Consider the following 11,007-nt stretch of genomic DNA (forward strand, 5'->3'; position numbering starts at 1 on the left):
GATAAATTGTACTGCACTTTTCTGTCAGTACACATTAAAAAAGTCAATAAACCTGTTGACAGGTGACTCATCAGTGAAGGATATTATAGTGAGAGGTTTACAGTGAAGCTGGGGGATCAATCAAATCTTATTTTCATTTCTGATTATGAAAAGAAGATAATCATGTCATGCTCTTGGGGTTTCCTGATGTATTTTGATTTGTGTGTTTCTTGATGTATTTTGTTGGACCTGCTCTTCATTCTCACCCTCCTTCCGTGGTGTTAGGGATACTGTTTGGAATTTACTGATATTAGTACTCTTATTGATTATCGTATTGGTTATTTTTGATTATTTTGTGTGTAAAAAGACAATTAATTAAGAGGAAAAAAATCTACATTTATTTCTTGTTTTTGTAAATAAACAAATCTTTAAACTGGTGTTTTTAGTCATTGTATGTCCTTGTCTGCCTTGGTTATCTGACATCTACGTTCCTGCGTTTGTTCCTCTGGTTTCTCTTTAGTTTGGTTCTTTACTTCTTTTACTTCTGTACTTTTTACTGTCGCTGCCTGCTTCCTGTTTTTGTTTAATTCTACCTGCCTGCCTCCTCTGCATTCGAGTCCATCCTATTGTACAATGAAATGATGATTGTGCCACATTCCTTTTGTCTGATGTTAGAAATCCAGCGTGCCCTGAATAATTCACACTAGTTTACTGACTGGAATATGTTGAATATACAGTATGTTTGGAGTATGTTATGGCAGTGCACTACAACATTTCTTATCACATCTATTTCTGTTTCATTTATTTCTCATATTAAATATTTATGAAGGTGGGCACTGGTACTCAGTTTGCTCCTCCCAATTAAAAATCCACTATCGTCTCACCTCTAAAACTAGAATGGGCACTCGGTAGAGCGCATACCTTCGCATATCACAAGATTGGGCATTGAATTATGAACATTTTGGCATTAGTTGCATGCCAATTGGATAGAAATTGACCGTGCTATGGTAAAAAGAAGATGTTGACCTTTCCATGACCTTGACCTTGACCTTTGACCCAATTGATCCCAAAATCTAATCAAATGGTCCCCGGATAATAACCAATCATCCCACCAAATGTCATGCGATTTAAGAAGATGTTGACCTTTTCATGACATTGACCTTTGACCCGATCGATCCCAAAATCTAATCAAATGGTCCCCGGATAATAACCAATCATCCCACCAAATTTCATGCGATTCGGTTTAATACTTTTTGTGTTATGCGAGTAACACGCATACAAATAAATAAATAAACACACGGCGATCAAAACATAACCTTCCGCATTTTCAATGCGAAGGTAATAAGTACAATGCATTCTTGTCACAAGGAGAATCTTTGTGTTGTACGACTTGAGCTTGGTATTCTTGAAGTCACTGAGAATAGTTTAATTGTGCAAGATTAGCAAAAAATAAATGTCACAGACGAGAACGAGCTCATTTGTTTTTTCATTGAAACATGACAAAGAATTAAGATGTCTTAGTCAGTTAGACCAGAGCACTGATGTAACAAACATGGATCACTTTGCTAACAGTGGAACCTCAGCCATGTTTTTCACGCCAAGCTAAAAGTACTTTAATTTGCAGAAATATGGGTTGAAATAATGAAAATCATCTCCTCTAAACTTGGACCTTAGGAGTAGAAGAACTGAGATGTGTAGAGCAATCGATCTCCCCGGACCTCCACAGTGACGTCTGGGTATGTAGTTAGCAGCCTGGACACCAAATCACATCTGATGATGTTTTAAAAATACACACATTTTCCAGCACTGAGTGTGTATTCAGTAATGTCGACGGAAATACACATGCTGGCTATTCCACGCACGTCAATATGGCCGAACCTCGTCTCTTCTCTCTTAAACGCAAAAAAAGATCCGTTCTATTTGCCTCGCTGGTTTCCCTCCATCCCTCCATCCCTGCATCTCTCCGCTCTGCGCACCAACTCACTCACTCAGATGCAACGGATCGGCCAAACAAACCCTCCAGTATGCCCTCGTGCACCGAGTAACAGAGTTAATATTTGATGCAGTGTGCATTCCTTCCACTCCCCGTCTTCCTCGAAGCAACGCGCTCTCCCCGCAGTGCCGGGCGGCCGTCGGTTGAGCGCTCCTCCATCATTCATTCATGAAGTGGGTTTGAGTAACACACGGCTCTAAACAAGCGTCATCTGATGCGGAGCTTCTTCCCCTGACAATCAGTGCGGGCTGCGACAGCACATCAACACTGCTGCCTTTCTCCTACCAGTCCAAATAGGCGCTCTATCTCTCACACACACACAGACACACACACACACACACACCTGTGCCATGAAGAGATAGATTGGCTTTTCTAAAGTGAGTTCAATTTTTCTGCTCAAATATGAGAACATTGAAGCCCAAATTCTCCATAAGTGCCCCGTGTGTCAGGTTCTTGTGACAGGGTGAGGCTCAGGTGCAGAGAGACAGGCTGGACGCAATATGAATAAAAAAAAAACACTCTTTAATGAGGCAAAACAGTTTACAAACTAGAACGGGCACTCGGTAGAGCGCATACCTTCGCATATCACAAGATTGGGCATTGAATTATAATCATCCCACCAAATTCCATGTGATTCAGAAGATGACCTGTTTCATGACCTTTGACTTGACTGACCCGATCGATCCGATCCAAAAATCCCACCAAATCTCATGCTCGGTTCAATACTTTTTTTTGAGTTTTGCGAATAACACGCATACAAATAAATAAATAAATACACGGCGATCAAAACATAACCTTCCGGCATTTTCAATGCGAAGGTAATAACAAGGTCCAAAAGGGGCAGGCAGAGAATCCAGGTTCAGGGCAGGCAGGGTCAACAGGCAGAACCAGGGACACGGACGGGAAAAGGACACGGAACTAGAGACGACAATCCGACAGGAAACAAGGGAAAGACTGAGGCTGCGTCTACGGACGCCAGGCTTGAGCAGAGCACTGACTTTCGTGCTTGGCTAAACACACTGACAAAAAAGCCAGAATTCAGTACCGGTACCACCCGGATGGCGCAACGCAAAAAAAAAAAAAATGTAGTGTAAGGCGATGGCTACTGCGCTACCATCTTTAGCCAGGGCGCCTAGGAGGAGGAAGAGGGATCAGGCTCGTCTACTACACCGACACTTGAGCACTTCTGAGCACTGACACTTTGTGCTTAGGCAACCCACAAACAACCAAAGCAGCAGAATTCAGTAAAGTACCCGGATGGCACAATGCAAAAAAGCAAAAAATGTAAGACTATACTATTAATTACTGCTCTAAACGGGGCGCTATCAGGGGCTAGGTAGCGGCCCCTTTTATTTCTAAAACAATGGCGGACGAGATGGGCTACGGTAGCACAAGCGGTGAACCACGCTCCTGCTGCCATTGTGTTGGAGTCGCAATTCCACAGGGGGGGGGAAAAAAAAGAAAAAAAGAAAAAAGAAAAAAAAAGTTTAAGTTTCGCGGGTATCGCAGCAGATTTTTCGTCGTCCACTCCCGGCTTAATTTCGTGCCGTGAACAGAACAGATTCATCTCACTTCTCCGCCAAGTGGTTAAGTGTTCCATTTGAGACAGCACTTATCAGTCACGCAGTGCTACAGAGATGTCAGTGCTGTATTTGCAGTAGCAGTAGTGTCCGGTAGTAAACACAGCCTGACACAATATATAGGGGGGGAAACAGGTGTACGACATCAGACAGTAACGAGAGAAGAGTGGCTGAGGGCAGGTGCAGGGAATTAAACAATTAAGACAGAGAAGACACAGAGGAGACACAGGAGACACGGAACACAGGAGAAACAGAACAGGGTGTTACACCGTGGGGCTGTGTGATGTCATAACATCAACAGTACCTGTCTGTGTCTCTGCTAACACATCATCAATGTGGCTATCATCTCAGTCAGGCTGACAATATGAATTAGACTTCCCTGGCCATCATTTTGACAAACAAGGTCGTAAAGATTCGCTCATAATCTATTATGTGTTATGATAATAACAGAGTCTGTGATTCTAATCCAAAACCATTCTTGTCTATATCTCCTCCGTGTCTGTTGAGTGAAAAAGGGTTGTTCATACTCGGCCATCGCTCTGACAAACAGTGGATCAGAGCGAGCCACGAGGGCTGGAAAGGTACCGAATGTCCTTTTCTACATTCAAAGCTTCTATTGATGTTTTCAGATGAAGCTTTGAATGTCTCTCCGTACAGCTGCCAGCCTTCCCTTGTGCGCGACAGCAGCTTTTGACCATAGGGTCAAATATGTTTCTTTAAAGGCAGGGTTCTTACACATTTTGACCAATGGATTTCCATGACTTTTCCATGACTTTAAACCAAATTTCCATGACCAAACTGAAATCTCGGTATAAACATGAAAACTGTAGAAAATGTTGCGTATTGTTGAGAGCTATCGCTGGCTTATATTTTGAGCGTCTTTCTTTAAAAAATATATTAATTATTTCAAACTCGGCGTAAACGAACATGTGATTTTAACAAATTTCCATGACTTTAACCAAAACTTTTATGATTTAAGTTTTTTCCATGACTTTTCCAGGCCTGGAAATGACCATTTTAAAATTCCATGACTTTTCCAGGTTTTCCATGACCGTACGAACCCTGTAAAGGTTAAACGTCAACCAAAATTGAAACAGAATATTTGATGAAAACATTAAATGATCACATTTATCTGTTGTTCGATTTGGGGGATTTGGACTGAAAAAGTTGCCAAATCTTCAACACTGACAGCCCGCCCCTTCTGGCCTCCCTCCAACGCCACTCCCCTAAAATAATCACGAGGACAACAGACATGATGGCTATTAGTACTCACAGCTGTTCAATGCCTTGCACACAGGTACCCGGCAGGCAGCTCGTCCAATCGTTATATACAAGCTGAATGAAATGAAGCGACAGGCGTATTACAGTTCTGTGAAAGCCACAGAGCATTTGACTCATTGATAACTATCAGCAGAAGCTAAATCAGCATGGCTCAGGGAGCTTTTAAAACGATTTGGCTTTTGCTATGAAAATATAAAGAGATAACACATCTTGATAAACTAAAATGTATATAAAATGACATATATATGGTGTATTTAGCAGTTCTTACTTTTAGACGGTAGTCAGATCTTTAAGGCTATAACATTATATATTTCTTTGAGATGGTGTTACCTTACGAATATATATAAATAAATCTTTATTTTTGCTCAATCACGATCCATTACAGTCTGTGCATCTAATCCATCTATTGCTCCGTAGCCTATTCTAGTTGCTATGTACTGAACATGGATGAGTATCTGTACTATGATACTCTGAAATATTTATGCTTTAACTTAAATATGGACTGTTGACGACTGCTTTTTTCGTATTTTAAGTAAAAAAAGCAAAGTCAGCATAAATGATGTCATTAATAATGTTGTCAGGTTGTACAACTGGTAAACGTCCGGTGGTGCAACCAGATAAGACATTACATAACATTATGTCATTAGCTTAAAGTGTTAAAGTGAACAAATGGTATAAATAACTATTTAATTGTGTGTATTCATTTGTATCATTATTTTTCTCATTTTAAATGTAAAATTGAATGCTGAGAAAACCCAAAAGCTGGCCAGTAGAATGCAATAATCTTAATTTGTTATAAATAAAAAACAGCGACACAAAATAGATGTGTGTTTGACACTGTAAACACTCTTAAGATATACTTGACAAAGATTTGTTATAATGAATAGTAAGAAAAATATGTATACATTTACAAATATGCGTTGTCTTTCTGTGAAAGATAAATGTAACCACTTTGAAAGGTTATTTAACAAATGGCTTGTTTAAACACAGATGTGCATTGCAAACCAAAGGGACCTTATTATCTTCGCATTGAAAAGCGGAAGGTTATGTTTTGATCGCCGTGTATTTATTTATTTATTTGTTTGTGTGTTACTCGCATAACTCAAAAAGTATTAAGCCGAATCGCATGAAATTTGGTGGGATGATTGATTATTATCCGGGGACCATTTGATTAGATTTTGGGATCGATCGGGTCAACGGTCAAGGTCATGAAAAGGTCAAAATCTTCTTTTTACCATAGCGGTAAATTTTTATGCAATTGGCATGCAACTAATGCCAAAATGTTCATAATTCAATGCCCAATCTTGTGATATGCGAAGGTATGCGCTCTACCGAGTGCCCGTTCTAGTTTGTCAAGTGTTTCAGGGTTTCTTTAGTGCAGTGTCTTGAAAGCACATCGCAGCAGTGGATCAGAAGCCTGGTTTGAACTCAGTCACATCTTCAGAGAACCAAAAGCTAAAAAGCCCTGAGGTGAAATGCATTAATGAGCCTGTGGAGGAACCAGGGGGAATGTTGCATACGTTCTCCTTTTCAATCACGGCTCTCCCTCTGACAAGGTTGTTTCTATTCTCTCTCTCTTATCTGTCATCCGTTCTGTCTTCCGTCCAGATGTCTTTTCCCAAACCACCGAGTCTATCAAACAGCCGCCGGACATCTCACGTTTAAAACAGACAATTCATATTCCGAACGGAATACACGGAGAAACACACAGGGACGAATATTCAAAGTAGTTTCTTTAGTACTTAAAGAAACACAACAAACTAGAGTTGTCTTGAGTTCCAATACTGGAATTACATTATAATCAATCAGTCAATAACTCAAGCTCTATTGAGTAAACATTTGTATTGGACAAAAGGTAAGTTATAACGTTATAATAACCTGTTTAAATGTAATTTTAAGACTGAAATGTGAAGAAGAAAAAAAGGAACCAAGTCTTCTACTTATGTCCATGAATTTCCGATTCCCCCTTTCTCAATCGCTCTCTCTCTCCGTATCAAAAACACACACACACACACACACACCCAAACTGCCACTCAGCCTGTCTCTGTCTCTGTTTACCAATGATGCAGAAAGTGTTGTGGATCAGATCCGGTTGGTTGATTAACGCATCGTTTTTATGCTGGCCGGTTCTGATTGGCTCGACTATCGACTCCCTGTCCCACGCGTCAGTAATAAGCACTCTTAGTCTCGGAATAGCACCGCAGCATTCCTCATCATTCAACATGTTACATGTTTTGCTATTATATAATGAGATACACATCCTATGTGAAATCATAAATGCATTGCTTTTGGACAGAAACGTTTGAATGAAAGCTTCAAATGTAATCTGATGACTAAAAAAGGACATTTGAATGAAAGAAAAATGGAATCTGACAAAAGAGAAGAGACACCATTTTGACTAAATGGTAAACGGTACTTTAACAGGGTGACTTGGGGTCACCTGCCCATCAGGATTTTAACAAAGATTCACACAACATGCATACACCGTAAGCACAGCTACGGGAGCAATTTGGGAGTCTTGCCCAAGGACACATTGACATGGAGCCGCCCATTCTGATTGAAGGACGATAAAACTAAAACTGGGACACTATTAAGCATGTTTTTTTTAAGACTACGACTAAATCTAAAATAGCTACCCAAATGAACACTGTAAGGATGTAACTACTGTATTATGTATCTATTAAACACTGGCGACGTGTATTTAGACCCTATTACAATCCTGTATGCCCGTCTCTTTTGGACTGCGGTGTACCCTTACTAAACACATTCTGACAGTAATACAACATTGATATTGATTACTAATGTCAAGATCAATTCCAGTGCTAATCTCACTGTGTGAATACACACACACACACACACACACACACACACACACACACACACACACACACAAAGAGCTGAATAAACAAAGCAAGTAATTGTTGCAAATACTTTTGGACAAAATGTCAATATTTAAATCTAGCCTAGTGCTTTACAGAATAAATAAACCTTTAAGCTTCTTTCATAGAGCTATTTGGCATTTTTGCCTGAGTAATTAATCGATTGTTGGAATAGTTGTGGCTTGATTTTCTGTTGATTGACACATCAATGAATGGAGAAACCATTCGTTGGTGTTTACAGTGCACGGTCCTGACTCTCTGAGCATGCAGCCTTCATCAGATCATTTCACCTGTCATGTGTCACATGCTCTTACACCAATTGGATCTGGGTGATGGCCAGCTGGAGATAATCCAACAGTGACACAGCTTTCCAACAACCGGGTATCTGATTTGAGGTCAACGCAGTAGACCGAGTGGATGTTAGAGTTGCATTGCAACAAACACAACATGCAGAGGATTACAGTAAAGCAATAGGCCTGGAGGGTTTTATGGTGCTTCTCAACTACAATGTCCAACACACCGCCTTCACTTTTAACAAGAGAAAGAGGGATCACTTGTTTTCGCCTTTTCACACTGCCTCTTTTTATCTGGCACGTTTTTTTCCCCCTCATCTGTACATTGTTCATTCTAACAACACCTCATCGCACCACTTTGTATGCAGCCGAGGTGCCAATAACCAGACAATTCTTTATTTATATTCCCCTTTTCATTTACATCGCCAATGAGGTGGCACAGAGCGCGAGGTGGAGTATGCATGACTTGTTTTTATTTGGAGGTCTCGGTGGCTCAGAGACTCTGTCATTTACACAACATTTGGACAGCTCCTTTCTTCTCCTATACTCCGACACTTATATGATCTTGATCGGAGAAAGTGAGAAGCAAACGCTGCTGAATAATAAAAGTGTTAGGGCATATCCACAGTGGCGTGCAATTGCTACAGCAAATGATGTATACAATGACTTAATTCAACTGTAATGTCGGAAGTAATTGACATGACAGTTGACTCGGGACATATTAAAATGATGAACTACTAGATCATGTGAATAGTGTGTAATTATCAAGACATGTTGAAAGACGGTTTTAGTATATTTGTTCAACATAATGTACTGTCTAATCTCTTGTTGAGACACATGCAGTGGGATTCAATTAAGATCTCTCCAGATTGAACAGACTCCTGCTCTTCGCTCTAGAAAAAAAATCGTATGAAAGCAAGATCCATCTCAGCAACTTAGCATTGGGAGAACATCACGCCAGGCTCCATTTAAACATTCAACAATTGGACTTCCTTTGTTTAACCGGACACGTAGAACGGTATGCAGAGCTTCACAAAGGACAGGTGACATATTAACATCAAGTTCCTCGTAAATCGGCCCACGTGAGAACAACCAAGGACCACGTATCTCTACTCGATCAGAACTTTTATGAGCGGCTCACACAATTCCTTGCTGCCCCACATAGTGATTGGACTCAGTGATCAACATGGGCACGGATTCTGAAAGTTCACATATTATTGAATGTCACGTTACGTAGTGTGTGGCTGATAGATGCCGAACTGCAGCCTGGTTTTAAAGGGATCGTAAAATGCTTAAATTGCATACGTCAGGCCAATATACTATGACGTTTTTAGATTGTCAGATATTTAGCATTTCGTTCCGTCTGAGAACGCGCTAACGTTGCACACGAACAAACCTTTTCTGTGCAATAACGAATCAACAGGCAGAGGAACAGAGAAATACAGTAATGGTCTGCCTCCTTTTCCACAACAACACATGTTAAAATGTCACCGATGTAGCAAGAGAACATGAAGGGCAAAGCTGTAGGGCAACGATATGCAAAATAACCTTTTGTATCACTGAGGGGAGGAAAGCAAACGGTCGGCGAAATGAGCGCATAGAGTTAGCTTAAGCAAGATACCCGAAGCAAAATACGTTACCATAAGGGAATAAATGTGTATCACAAGAGAACTGCCAAGTCGTTTTCACACCGAAAGTTAGCTGCAAAGCCGTGAATAAAAGCGATGGAGTGAACCGCGGTTCGGTGGGGGAAGGGGGATGGATGCCGGAGCCAGGCTTCGGCGGCCTGTCGGCGCTTCAGCCCTCTTCAGCAACAGAGTAAAGAACCGCCAGCTTCTCTTTCTATGTTCTAGATAACAGCAGTAAACATTCCGCTTCGTCCCCAACAACACACTCGGTACCGAACTTACCGGACGGGTTGACCGCGGCGGGAGTTGCCATGTTTCCTCAATGGAGAAAAAAATAACAAAACGGCAGCGATGGAGATGACGCACAATACGGCTTGAGAGTCCCCGTGAGAGACCGTCGAAACTCCGTGGAATTGGCACGCGAGGCTCGGCCCGACCGCCTCACACCCGGTCGACGCGGAGGAAAACTAGTCTGTGTTCAGACAAGTAAAAAGACGTTTTCTGTGCTAGTTTGGTAGCAGGAGATAGAGAGAGTATGTTTAACGGAAAATGTATCCAAGTGCAGATTTAGTGAAATGCAAGATGTCTGAGTGGAAGCACCGCGAGATTTTAGGCTTGCTTGAATAAATTAATGTTATACAGAGTGTGACTGGTGCAGTGATGAGACGTATACTGGTTGAATGCATTACTATGCAGTGTTTTAAGTTGGGTTCGAAGCACTTTTGTTCCGTTGTTGTTGTCAAGATTTTTCTTTTTTTAATGCAATTGCACGGCCCGGAACTCTTCCTCGTGTCTCTTCCTGAACTGCCCTGTTGCGGAGGCTTGTCTTCACCACGAGGAGTGGAGCTGCCCGACCCGCTTAACTGCCACAAACCCGGGTTCTTCTTACAAGACCCGCGGTGTTCAAACAAAACCAAGATGGCAGCCTTGCACATTTGATGTGAAGCCACAGTTTATAAAGTATAAATAATGTAGCTTATTTCAGATATAAATATACTGCTCTTTTACAAACTGTGGTTGGAAGTCATTTACTACATTTACTTTGGTAACAGTGATACACTGTGTGGCTGGAGAGAAGACCCTGGTTGCCATTTAACAGTTAATTCTGGTCTAATAGATGGCTTTATTCAATAGCCATCTTTTTTGGGGGGGGGGGAATAGTCAAAAGCAAACTTTAGCAAGTACGGTAGATGCTGTGTATTCTACATAAACTACAAATAGTATATCTACAACTTCAATTAAATTAATAATGTCTTATTTTCTATATTGTTGTCATTAAATTACCAATGATTGTTGCTGGGTCATCTATGCGTACAGATTGTAAAGCCCTACAAGGCAAATGTGTAATTTGTGATATCGGGCGATACGAAATAA

General features: G+C 40.9%; 1 protein-coding gene across 2 annotated transcripts in view; it reads right to left on the reverse strand.

Annotated features, from left to right (window-relative positions):
* arnt2 (aryl-hydrocarbon receptor nuclear translocator 2) overlaps positions 1 to 10,702 on the reverse strand; it is a 54,162-nt gene extending 43,460 nt beyond the window's left edge. The window contains exon 1 of one of the 2 annotated variants that reach the window (XM_056412569.1): positions 9,916 to 10,702. In XM_056412569.1, coding sequence (XP_056268544.1) covers positions 9,916 to 9,946 — 31 coding nt within the window. In that variant the 5' untranslated portion in view covers positions 9,947 to 10,702. The other variant, XM_056412570.1, reaches the window with a different exon arrangement.
* Positions 10,703 to 11,007: the final 305 nt, after the last annotated feature.

Source organism: Pseudoliparis swirei, chromosome 4 (genome assembly GCF_029220125.1).
Source record: "Pseudoliparis swirei isolate HS2019 ecotype Mariana Trench chromosome 4, NWPU_hadal_v1, whole genome shotgun sequence".
Taxonomy (NCBI): Eukaryota; Metazoa; Chordata; class Actinopteri; order Perciformes; family Liparidae; genus Pseudoliparis; species Pseudoliparis swirei.